This window comes from Mastigoproctus giganteus, chromosome 5 (assembly GCF_048544385.1).
Source record: "Mastigoproctus giganteus isolate SK-2022 chromosome 5, ASM4854438v1, whole genome shotgun sequence".
NCBI classification, from domain to species: Eukaryota; Metazoa; Arthropoda; class Arachnida; order Uropygi; family Thelyphonidae; genus Mastigoproctus; species Mastigoproctus giganteus.
Genome location: NC_143579.1, coordinates 228,199,498 through 228,213,069, shown reverse-complemented (window position 1 = coordinate 228,213,069; position 13,572 = coordinate 228,199,498). Strand labels below are relative to the sequence as shown.

Genomic DNA, 13,572 nt, shown 5'->3' with positions numbered 1-13,572 from the left:
CATATCCATGACCCATTCTCAAACAGCACCATTGGTATGGCATGGGCATTATCTCATTGAATCAAATATGGATCTGTTTGTTTTACTGGGATAATACACCAAATGACTGCCACATTGCAGAGAGCATGGGAATTGTTTAAAATGTTAAGGTAGCTATCGGCATTCATTAATGTCTACATCCAAGGACCACCAAGGGTCCTAGACCTTACTATGAGAAACAGCTCTGTATCATTTTATCTAAAGAAGTTTTCTGTTATATGCAGCATCTCCATGTAGTAGCATTCTATACTTTAAGTATAACTTATTTTTTCTTTGCGCCTCCGTAGCCAGGTGGGAAAGAGCAGCAGTGTGTAGCACATGCACCTTGATTAGACTTCTTGTCCACTGCATATCCCCGGAGTAATATGGCCTTAGTTGCTAATGCTCCTAAAAACCAAATAACAAACAACAACAAACGATCTTTTTTCTTTGGCTATTACCTTATATATCAATATCAGTTATCCTTATTACTTTTTATTGTTTTTGTAAAACACTTGTTTTACCCAAGAAATGAAATGTCATTATATGTGTGATGCAGGATTTGTTATTTACTATATAGAATAAGTAAGCTTGTGAATGTATTTTTTACAAAAAGAAGGTATGCAGGTTATTCCATAAGTCTGCTTTCATAGAAGAAATTCATTATTTGACAGAATACTGAAAAGTAAAAGAGGAAAGAGTTTTTTCAAATGATAGGTTTCCAATCTGAAGTGTTAGAATTTTTACCTAGGACTAACTGTTACATTGCTATCCTATTGGCATAGTAATAGTGAAAGGTGCTAGTGATGTTGTCATTTTGTCATGATAACAAAAGAGGGATGTTTTTTTCCAGAGTAGGAGAAGCAGTCCTACAAGAAAGACTAATAATCTTTCTTGTAGGAACACAATTCAACACAGTTCATTAAAATCACAATGAAACCATTGTGATTTTAATGAACTGTGTGATTTGTATGTACCTGCCAACTTTTGATTTTCAGAAAGCTGGAGATCAGGCAGTTGTAGACAGGAGGGAAACAGGAGATTTTTTAGAAAAAGCAGGGGGATTTTTTAAAGGCCACACTGCACTAGAAATGAAATTTTGCTGACAAAAATACTGATTTTATATTAAAATACAATCATAAGACTATTTGCATAGTGCAGTATGCCTTCAAATATTAACTTACCTAAGATTTTTCTTTGTGTGGATTTCTGTTTGTATTTTCTGTTAGACATCTACTGATTATGGCTGCCTCAGGAAAGACCATAAAGAAGAAAGATGGAAAAAACTGAGTTTCTTTTTTAAAAAAAGTTGGAATGAAACTGAGTTTCTGCAAAAAGACAGAGAAACTCAGTCACTAACTATATTACAATGGTGAGATAGAGGAAGGAGTCAAATTGGGTAAAAGAAGATGGATTCACCATTGTAAATCCAGTGATTTGGCAGCTATGCATGTAAGTATTGTTTTGTGTACTTGCAACACTCTTGTCCCCACTGAAAAACTTTTTACTATTCTTGATATGCCAAGAGGGCTAGCTCCATAATGATTGACCTACATAAAAAAGGGGGGAACCAATGTTTCATATTGAAAACCAATGATTTGCAACAACTTTTCTTTTTTTTGCTTTTCAGTATTTTCTAAAATAACCAACTTCTATGGCAGCAGACTTATGGATCACCTTATATATCATTCTCTGTCACAGACACTATGAATATTATTTTCAACTCTGTTAGAAATGTCAGCTTCAAAGAAATTTACTGAATACTGTAAATTTCTTTGAAGCTGATGGCTATTTTACATTTACATGGACATTTTTGCATAAATGTGAAGTTCATTAAATACCAAACCAGTTTTACTCTACTAAAAGTCCAGATAGCCAATATGTTAACTTATTTAGAATAAGTGTTTCTATATGTTAATTTGATAGAGAAATTACTGATAGGGTAGAATAGTTAGGGAGAACTGATGTAGTCCACAATTTTTTCTTTTAGAAAGCCAATGACACATATATAGAGGTAGATGAAAAAGAGAAGGTTCCAAATGCAGAACAGAAAAAATGGGAGGAAGAAAGATTGGGAATTGCACAAATGAGATTTGGAGCCAGAGATGCAAAAGAAAGGCACAAAGAAAAGGTAAGCTTTCTTATTTCTAGTTATTATTGAATGTAAAATGTAATGCAATCTAATCTTAAATTATAAGAGGAAGGGTACGTGGGGTAGGTTCATATTATAATCATTTGCGATTGAGTGTTGAGAGAATCGCAGTCCTACTAAAAAGGTATGAAGTTTCCTCTTACAATTTAAGATTATTATAATAATAGGACTTAATGGGCTTCATAGTCCCTTTTGATTCGAATTAATAATGAAATCTAATATATATATTTTTAAATAAGTATAGTGAAAGTCTTATTATAGATAAGGTTTGTAATAAGAAGTCTTCATTAACAAACATTATTGAGATATTACTAGTTTAATAATGTTAAATGTAGGGGAATTCTGTGGTTATAATGAGTAAATTATATATAAATATGAAACACTTCACTGTAAGAAGGTTTTATAAAGTAGAAATAATGAAAATTTTCTTGTTTCATATTTTTACAAATATGCAGTTTGATGTGCTTTTGTTATTCAGAGTTATGGAAACAAGCTTATGAGATCAGAAATGCTGTTTGAAGTGTGGGAGGGCAAAAATGAAGCACAGATGCCTTTGTTTCCACATTTTTGGTCAGTGGTGGGAATTCAGTTGTAATTGTGGACATATTTTTGCAGCGTAAATTTGCACTGGAAAAGTGCAGTACTTCATAAAATTCTGGTGTTGCAATTACTTTCCATGAGAAACATGTAAAATACAATTTATATAAACTTATTTGGACAAAAAATAAATAAAAAAAAAAAGGTGTGGATTTAAGTTGTTTAACATTTATATTCAAAAAACTACATCAACTGAATGTTAATGGTATCATTTATACCTTTTTTTAATCTGTAATTTGGTTAAAATAAGAATCTATTGTTCCATAATTTGACTAAAATGAGAATCCACTATTCCCATAATTTGGTCTGTTGAGTATTTTTTCTAATATCCTCATCTCTCATTATAACAGACTTCCATTGTATATCAGAACGGATTAATATTTATTAGCAGAGTAGATGTAGAATGTGGGTCACATAGTTGCATCTCCTCTGTTGAGTTGTGTACTGGAGCTTCAGCTTGGACTATATTCTGATTTAGTGATCGTATATACTTGATGGACTGCTGATGATGGATGGACTTAATAAACTCTACTTGCTGCTAACACTGTTTACAGTCTGCCAAGATGTACCTCATGTGAAGACCAAATTTTTGATGAACCCATTACTTTTTTTGGACTTCATTGAATTAAGTCGGCTAACATGGATTCTTCTTTCTGGTGGCATCTTCGTTAAGCCTGAACTTCATCAGTGTGCACTTTTTTAATCGATGGACTGATGGCATTTTAGTGAGCTTCCTATATAATGTGTTTGTAGTTCTTGAACAGTTTGACTGGACTAACTGGATGTGTTTTAAATATATGTAATTATGTATATTGTATAAGTGGATTCATGTATCTGTGTCTCTAAGTATGGTATTGTATGATATGGCAGGGAATGCCTAGTATAATAAATGAAAAAAATCTATCTTTTATGATATGCAGCTATAGAATATTCACACGTGCACTGAGTGGCCTCTTTATTTTATTTCATGAAAAGAGTAGGTGTACCTACCCTTTTTCATGAAATCATCATCATCATCAGCCATTTTCAGTCCACTGCAGGATGAAGGCCTCTCCAGCAACTTTCCAGTTCCTTCATGAAATAGCATTCCTTTAATAACAGAATCAAGTGTTCACACCATGTAACATAAAACAGATGGGAAAATCTGTGGGAGATGTGCTCTATGTATGAAATTCAGTGCAAGAATGGGCAAGACAAAAGATTTCTGTGACTTCAAAGGTTGCATGGTAGTCAGCACCAGATGCACTGATATAAGTATCTCAGAAATTGCAACCTTGCAGGAGTTTTCACATATGACTGCATCTCGGGTGTATCAAGATTCCTCCAGTAACTAAATAACATCCAGACAGTGGCAGTTTTGTTTTTGGAAATAGCTCATTTATGTTAGAGCCCCACAGAAGTTGAAAGACTTGTGCTGGGGTAACAGAAAGTCTATAGTCAGTCAATAGCAGCCCAGTACAACAATATTAATCAAAGAGGCATTTTCAAATGCGCAGCTTGTCATACCTTATCATGGATGGGGTATCACATTCAACATCTGAAATGGTTTCCACTCCTGTCAGCAAAAAAAAAAAAAAAAAAGAAGACAGTATGGTTACAGTGTTCTCAGGAACACAAACACTGAACAACAGAGGATTGGAAAACCATTTCTTGGTCTGGAAGATTCTGTTCCTGCTGTTTCGTGTTGATGGGAGAACTAGAATATGGTGGAAACAGCATGAATCTGTGAATCCATCTTTCCAAGTATAATAATACAGGCTGGTGGTAATGGTGTAATAGCATCAGGAGTGTTTTTATGGTACACATTGTCCCCTTTGATACTAGTGGTGCAACATTTGGATGGCACAGGTTATATGGAAATTGTTTCCAACCAAGCAGGTCACTTCTTAGCTGCAATGTATCTGTCTGAAAATGGATTCTTCCAACAGCTTGTCACAAGGCCAGAATTGTACAGAACTGGTTCCAGGAACATGAGAGTGAATTCAGCCTGCTGCAGTGGCCTCCTCACTCACAGATCTGAATCCAATTGAGACCTGTGGAATGATGAAATGAGCTCTTCAGAGTATCTGCATCCATCCAGTCTGCAAAAACTGTGGGAATCAATTGAGTCGGCATGAACAAGCATTCCTGTGGCGTGTATTCATCATTTCATTGGGCCTGTGCTGTGATGAATCCAGGCTGTTCTTGTAGGGTAAAGGGGGAGATAGAATATACACAGGTGACCACTTTATTAAGTGTGTACTTAATAAAGTGGTCACTTAGTGTATATTCTATATTATGTGTATGTTACTTTACATACACAGTTAATATATGCATTCAGATTTCAGTCTTCATTATTGTCAGCACCAGTCCTTTTATGTGGTTTACAAGTTGCTGTAATAGTTCAGCTCATGAAGTGTCAGTCCTTCATTCACTGTTTTCATCTACACTAACTTATTTCTGGGTCAATTTTAGCCCTAGCCAAAATAGCCCTCTTTACTTGACACTGTTGATTCACTTTCCACTGCATATGTCTAACCTATTACCATTCATTTTTGCTTCAGATTTGTTTCATTCATTTCAGATTCATTTGTTTCTGTTTGACTAATCATCTTTCTTCTGTCTTTTCTACATACCATAATACCATCTTAAGTTTGATTCACTTACTTTTGATTGGTTATTTGTTATCCCAAGATGTTTTTTATTTCCTCATTTTTAATGTCTTTCCATTGTTTCTATCTGTCAGTTCCATTTATTTTTTCTTAAAGTTCTAATTTCTGAAATTTTTAATTTTTGATCAATCCTTTTCATTTCTTACCCAGCTCTCAGCCCCAAGGTTAAAATAGAACTGAAAACCGTTATAAACAAATATATTTTTTTTGGCTAATTTGTTTTTTTCTCCAAATGAATTTACCTAGTTTCCTACGTATCCTGTTTTACCTATTCTGTGAGTTATATTCTCGACTAATCTACATTAAAGACTATCTAAATAAACAGAATTACTAATTTGGTCCAATTTTTGGTTATTTAGTTTATGCTAAATTTTCCTTCTCTTCTAACCTTCTTAACTTGTTTTTCTGTAGCTTAATTTTCATGCCAAATTTCTTTCAGAATATATGAAGATCTTATAAGCTGCTATTTAACAGTGCAGCCCAATCTCCATGTAATAATGATCTAATTTTTGCATTTTCCACACCAGGCTTTTTCAGTAACTTAATATTATTTAGTCAAATAATCCATGAAAATTATAAAAAGAAATAATGATAAGGTGTAGCCCTCCCTCGCTCAAAGTTTAATGTTAAACTCTTTTCCTATATGAGAATTGAAGTGCATAACTTAATTGCTGAATTTAAGTTAATTACACACAGCAAAATGTTTCTCTTATTTTATTACATAATTTCATTTTAATCTTCAGATTAAAATGAAATTTTAATCTAAATAATATCAATAATATATCAGTGAATAATATCAAAACACATGGTGTATTGATATTATTCAGGTGATTTAAAAAATAGTTTTTTTATTTTTGCATATGAAATATTATTTTTTTAAAAATAAGTTTTATTATTATTTTGAAGGAAAAACAGTATGATCTTGTAGTTGATGATGCCATAGAATTTGTGCAGATCTTAAAAATGCCTGGAACTAAGGATCATGAGGTAATATATTATGTCTTACTTCACTAATTTTTTTTGTTTATTTATTAAAATTCATTTTGTGTTAACAAATATTGTTTGGCTCAATCTTTTGATGCATAACAATAATAATAACAACAGCAACCTTGTCAAGTACTAGCATGATGCCAAAGAACCTAGCAGCAATAGGCTTCCCAGAGAACACCTACAAGAAACTCCAAAAATCCATAATCCTGAACACCTCTAAAACAGCCAGAAGGTCCTCAACGAATAATAATAATAATAATAGCCAAACATAACAACCACTCCATGAATTGCTGCTTATGCTTTTGAAATTGAAAAATAAAATAAAATAACATGAAATAGAAATACAATTTAAAATTTTTATATAAATTTTTATGTACTGACACCAGTACCCATCAAGGGATGGATAAATACCATAGAAAGAAGAAAAAATAATAATAAGTGCATTTATAGATACCGAGTTATAAAAGTCTTTGAAAAGCAATAAGTAATGCCATCAACTTGAGGATTCTTCGGAAATAACAGCAAAAATATGTTTTAAAAATGTTATAAGCAGAATTAGAGTATAAAATATTTTAACCTTAAATAATAATGAAACTTTGAAAGCAGCTTATAAAAAAAAAAAAAAAAAAAGAAAGAAAGAAACTAGAAAAACAGTACAAATTGTTGATGAACTAGAACTCATAAATTAGCAGAGATCTCACTGAATTTTATATACTGTGGCCACTTTCCATAGCCAATATGTCTAAAGGTATTGAAGCTTGTTTCAAGAATTTGCTTGAAGTTTCCGTTCAAGACTTGCCAATATTTTACACAATATTCAACCTCCCTCCCCTTCTCTCAAATGCCTACAACAGGGGTACTCAAACTTTGTAATACCACAACCCCACTAAAATGATAAATGAATTTGTGTGATCACCCCACTGAATAAAAGTAATGATTTCATTTGGATTAGAGTTGGATAAGACATATATCATTTACTTTTTTTTTTTAATAGTTATCTCTTTAATCAAGGCAAATTACAAAACTTTATTGACATGTTTGACATAGAGATGTTATTGGATGAATTTAAGCATTTTGTGAAATAAATAGAAATGCAAATATAAAAAAAAAGTAATAATAATATATTTTTGCTTTTTTCTGTTGTTTATTTAGAAATAATCTTTGGCTATAGCAACTAATTTAATAAAGACATCTAAAAGCAATCCTATAAAATGACATAACTGGTATAGGGTAAAGACATAATTTGTAGCCTGAAATTAAAAAATTGAAAAATAAAAAATGCATTAACTGTCAGTTTTCTAATAAAAAATGAATAGTTTTCACCATTGTGTAATTTGTTCTGGCTTTCTTTCTTTCTTGATTGGGCCAAACGATTGGATTTAACATGTAATCCAGAAATATTAGCAGTTGGTCAGTATTTATAACATTATACACGGTAAAATTCACTTTAACAATTCACATGATTTAATTAGTGTTATTTGCTTTCCACATTATCTTGCTAATATTTTCATTCTAATTAGGACCAAGGGATTTCAGAAGCCACAAAAAAGAAGCTTACTATAGAAGAAACAAGAAAAAGTCTTCCAATATATCCTTATAGAAATGATCTGCTGGAAGCAATCAAAAATCATCAGGTAATATTTCTTTGCATACATTTCTTGTAGTGGAAGATCATATTATTCATGGATCTTAGTTATGTTATAATATAAAATTTTAAAAATTTCAAGCAGGCTGCTTGAAATAGTTTTATAATTTATGAGAAACTCGAGAATATTTTGTAAATGAAAACATGCATTCATGATCTCATTGTGTTAATTTCAGAAGGGAATTAAATATAAGTATTAAAGTTTAAAAGTTTCCTTCATTATGGGCTGCAAGTGAAGATGCACAACACTGCACTGTTTACTCGATTTGGTGCATTATAGCCTTAGATGCCAGTGCACCATAAAACAAACAAATGTGTCATGTTTTACTAAGGTTACATCACAAGGCAGTAAAATGGCATAAAACAACTGCATTGTTGTATGCCATTTTACTGCCTTGTGATGTAACCTTAGTAAATCATGACACAAGTTTTGATATATTTTCTTCCAGACTCCTTTGAGTCTGGAAAAAATCTTGGAAACAACCTGTGAAACTACAAGAAGCTCTGAGACCGTGTCTCCTCTGCTGCTTATGCTTTTGAAATTTGAAAAATAAAATAATAACATGAAATAGAAATACAATTTAAAATTTTTATATAAAGAAGGGTTTCATCTGGTTGGATTTCATATTGTTATTTATATTCTGCTGTACAGAAGAACAATATTGACATATTTCTTTGTGTGTACAGTATCTGAATAGTAGTGCCCTTTATTTTGGGAAGTAGTGACCCCTCCTTGCAAGTATGCTATACCAACAAAAGAAACCCATACACTTAAACTAAAATAAGTTATAATGCTAAAAGTGTGTTGGAGGAGTGAATTTGATATAGTAAGAATCAAACTATAAACCTAAGTTACAGCATGAAGTGACACCTCCCTAGGAGTATTTATATATCCTGCAGTGCACATAAAGATACTCCCAAGGAGGGATACATTTGTGCACTGTATCTCAGTATTTATACACCTCACAATACACTGAAAAATACTTCCAGTTAGAGAATCGCTGCTTGTGGACAGTACAGTAATACCCCAAAGTTACGCGATAGGTGGGTCCGACGAAAATCGCTTAAGTCGAATTTGTGTAAGTCGGGGTACAACTTTGCATATAAATACATATAAATTTTGTTTAATTGGGACCAACGACTAACAAAAACACACTAATTTAGAAGAAAAATATTAATAAAATTGCAGTTCTTTATACATATTAATACAAAATATGTATTAAAAAATAAATGACTTACGTAAAAAAGTTATTTCGATGTTGATGGCTTCATAAAATCTAACAAATTCGTCTGACGACACAGAGACTTCTTTTTTTCATGCAGAATTTCTTCGTAGCAAGCTAATCATTTTTTTATTCCTTGCTTTGTAGCTATAACGCGTTCTTCGTTGTAGTCTATGTTTTCTAAAATTTTTAAGCCCTTTTCAATTGAGCTGAGACCTGTCAAGTTTGCAATTGTCACGTGCTTTTCGCCGTTGCCTCATTTAGGCCTGTAGCACGTGCAATATCACATGGTCTTTCATTTCGCTCAAAGCATTTCACAATTTCATATTTTTTCCCTATCGACAGAGGCCGACTGGCCATAAGCCTTACCGGGGAAACCCCAGTGGGCCTGTGTGATTTTGGCCATAAACCATAGTATGAGGCCACTATAAATTTTTGACCCAGTCCACCTCTGTTTATCGATAATTGCTTTTCTTTTTCTCTCTGAATCTGCAGTGTCTTCACCAGTACGCTTCCTTTTCACACCTTTTAAGTATTTTACTCATTTTTAGGGAATAAAGCACAATTACAAAATGAGGAGGCACGCTTGATATGCATAAACAAAGCTGCGCGCATGTAGCAACTGAATAAACAACACCATAAAGGCAGAGATACACTATTAACACCTCACATTTCTAGGGGTTACTACCATAAAACAATAAAAATCCAGTTGCGTTTCTGCTAGTGGAATCTGTTATAAACTGGTAGTAAACTCGATCTAATTGCATACCGATAGCTGGAATTGTGTTGGTTTTTATGTTATTATGGTGAAATGTGTTTCCCCTAAAGCAAATACATTTTCAGAATCTTCTCTTCATTCCTATCGTGTTGCATTCGGTTGGGGTGATTCTACGTTCGACTGCCATTTCTTGTAAACACAAAGGCGAATCGTGCATAAACCAATTCGGTTCGTGTTATATTATAAGATATCATTACCGTATTTATAAATAGTGTATGATCGAATTCGTGTAGTGTAAACACATGTTATACGAGGACTGACTGTATACGGGGGGGGGGGTTGCCGGAAACTTTGCTCTAAAGACTAAACATGGGTTTCACCACTTCAAGCCTCCAATAAGCAAAGTGGTGGTATTGCACCGGTTGATGAGTCATCTACCACCTGCAATGTATTGTTTGTTATTTTGGTTTTTAGGAGCATTAGCAGCTAAGGCCATATTGCTCCGGGAAATGCGGTGGTCATTTCCTGACTTTTCCGCATCCTCCGTATTTGGTGGTGACAGGCTCGAACCCCGGTCTAATCAAGAAGCACGTGCGACGCACTGCTGCTCCTTCCCACCTGGCTACGGAGGCGCCATAAATATGTATATAGTTATCCCACTGGGCATACATGGACTGTTATGCTGTAGAAAGGTTATACCAGTCCTTGTCCAGTGGATAACATTGCAAAAAAAGAAAAAAAAAATTGTAATCCTTAAAATCACATTTACCTAAAAATCTATATAGGTATTCGCCATAATCCCTAACCATCAAATACAAATTGAATACAGGTCACCTGATCAGGTTATCAAATGAACTGATGAGACTCGTGGCAGAGAAGAAAAATGCATGGGATGCATATAAATTATCAGGCGATACAGAAGCCTATGGCAGATATCAACTAGTCTGTAATCAAGTCACAAAGGAGGTTAGGCAGGCGAAAGCAGATTACGAGAAATTTTTGGCAAAGGATGCTAAGAAAAACAGCAAGGATTTCTTTACTTATATAAACTCTAAAAGGATGAATCTGATTGGTCCACTTGATATCGATGGTTGGACTGTTGATGATCCTGCTCAGGTAGCAAACAAACTGAATAAGTATTTTGCATCTACATTCACACATGAGGAGTTATTAAGGTTTGAAAATGCCAGAAGGTTATCAAATTGTAGCAGGGTGCTTAATGATTTTGTAATAACTGAGAGCAAAGTGGAGGAGAAATTGCTGAAGTTAAACATAAGAAAGGTACCTGGGGGGGATGGGATCTATCCAGTTATATTAAAGGAGGTAGCAAAGGAAGTAAGCAAACCCTTAGCCATAATTATGAGAGCATTCTTGGACTCAGGGGAGGTCCCCCACAGACTGGAGATGTGCAAATGTATCCCCAATTCACAAAGGGGGATCGAAGGATGACAAAAGTAATTACAGACCAGTTAGTTTAACTTCTGTTATGGGTAAAATAATGGAGTCACTGGTCAAAGATGCATTGCAGGATCATCTAGACAAGGCTGCAGCAATAATTCAGACACAGCATGGGTTTGTTAAGGGAAAGTCTTGTCTGACAAATTTTATTGGTTATTATGATGTGGTTAGCATTAGCATTAGTAGAGGCATTTGATGCAAGAAAGCAAGCTTATGCAGCATCAGCCAAAAAAAAAAAAAAAAAAACCACTTCCACTTCACCCCTCTGTTCGTTCAAAATACCTGTCCAGCTGAGCCTTAAACTTATTTAGGCTATCAACTTCCACGACAAGGGATGGAAGTCTGTTCCACCAACCAACCACCCGCTGGCTAAAGGCAAATTTCCGCACGTCTATCCTACATCTGTCTTTCCTCAATTTGAATTTATGCCCTCTCAGGTGATTATTCTGAGCGAGAGGAAGAATCCCATCAGCATTGAGCATGCTCAAACCATTCAAGGCTTTATACACCTCTATCAGATCACCTCGCTGGTGCCTAGTCTCCAGACACTGTAATTTGCAAAACTTAAGCCTTTCTTCGTAAGAGCATCCCTTTGTTCAATTCACTAATCTTGTTGCCCTTCTCTGTACTCGTTCCAGCAGCTCTACATCCTTTTTTAAATGAGGCCTCCAGACCTGTATACAGTACTCTAGGTGTGGCCTGACCATTGCCTTATACAAGGGAATAATCACCTCCTTATCCCTGCTAGAAAAATTCCTATATATCATTGACAATACACCATAAGCTACTCTTGCAGCCCGTCTGCACTGCTCAGAGAACTTCATATCTGCCTGTACAACCACCCCCAGGTCCCTTTCATTCTCTACCACTGTCAGTGTAGTACCACAGAGTTGATACGTTGCTCTGGGGTTGCTGTTTCCCATGTGTAGTACTTTACATTTGTCAATGTTGAACTTCATTTGCCACCTCTCAGCCCATCTGCTCAACCTTTCCAGATCCTGTTGTAGCAGCATAGTGTCAGTAGTGTCCTTGACAACCCTGCCTACCTTTGTATCGTCTGCAAACTTGGACATTAAGCTTTATATACCATCATCAATATCATTTATGAATACAGAAAGGAACTGGTTACAAAGGAACTGGATGCAAAAAAATAATTTTGATATCATATACTTGGATTTCAGTAAAGTTTTTGACACTATTGCACATGGAAGACTACTGTACAGATTGGAGCAGAATGGTATTAAGGGTAAATTGCTACAATGGATAAAAGGATGGTTGAGTGAGAGAAGACAGAGGGTGGTAATTGATGAGTGCTGCTCTTCGTGGACTAATGTTATTAGTGGAGTCCCACAGGGTTTGGTGTTGGGTCCACTGCTGCTTTGTATATTTATCAATGATGTTGATGAAGGTATATCAGGTTTAGTGTCGAAGTTTGCAGTTGATACAAAGGTTGGCAGGGTTGTTAATGACAGTAATGGCAGTGTGCTATTGCAACAGGATCTAGAAAATTTGGGCCGATGGGCTGAGAAGTGGCAACTGAAGTTTAAACTTGACAAATGCAAAGTACCTCATATGGGTAGAAGTAACCCCAGAGAAACGTACCAACTGTGTAGTACTACACTTAAGGTGGTAGAAAATGAAAAAGACCTGGGAGTAATTGTGCAGTCAGATATGAAGTTTTCTGAGCAATGCAGACAGGCTGCCAGGGAAGGTCATGGGGTTTTGTCAATGACATAGGAATTTTGCTAGCACGGAAAAGGAGGTGATTGTCCCTCTGTATAAGGCCATGCAGAGCGACAAACCATGCCTTGAGTACTGGGTACAGGTCTGAAGGCCTCATTTTAGGAAGGATGTAGATTTGCTTGAGCGTGTACAGAGAAGGCCAACAAGATTGCTGAGGGGAATGAAGGGATCCTCCTACCAAGAGAGGCTTAAGTTCTGCAAATTGCAATGGCTGGAGACTAGGCACCTGCACAGTGATCTGATTGAGGTGTAAGGCCTTGAATGGGTTTTCGCATGCTGAATTCTGATGGGATTCTTCCAGTTGTTCAGATTACAAACCTAAGGGGGCATAAATTCAAATTAAAGAAAGACAGATGTAGAATAGATGTGCGGAAATT

General features: G+C 34.9%; 1 protein-coding gene across 2 annotated transcripts in view; it reads left to right on the top strand.

Moving 5' to 3' along the window:
* The window catches only part of l(2)37Cb (DEAH-box helicase 16 lethal (2) 37Cb), a 252,537-nt gene that overhangs the window by 163,241 nt on the left and 75,724 nt on the right, over window positions 1–13,572 (top strand). For both annotated transcript variants that reach the window (XM_090373774.1, XM_090373775.1), the window contains exons 8-10: window positions 2,009–2,149; window positions 6,325–6,405; window positions 7,929–8,042. In XM_090373774.1, coding sequence (XP_090229900.1) covers window positions 2,009–2,149; window positions 6,325–6,405; window positions 7,929–8,042 — 336 coding nt within the window. The remainder of the gene's footprint in view (window positions 1–2,008; window positions 2,150–6,324; window positions 6,406–7,928; window positions 8,043–13,572) is intronic.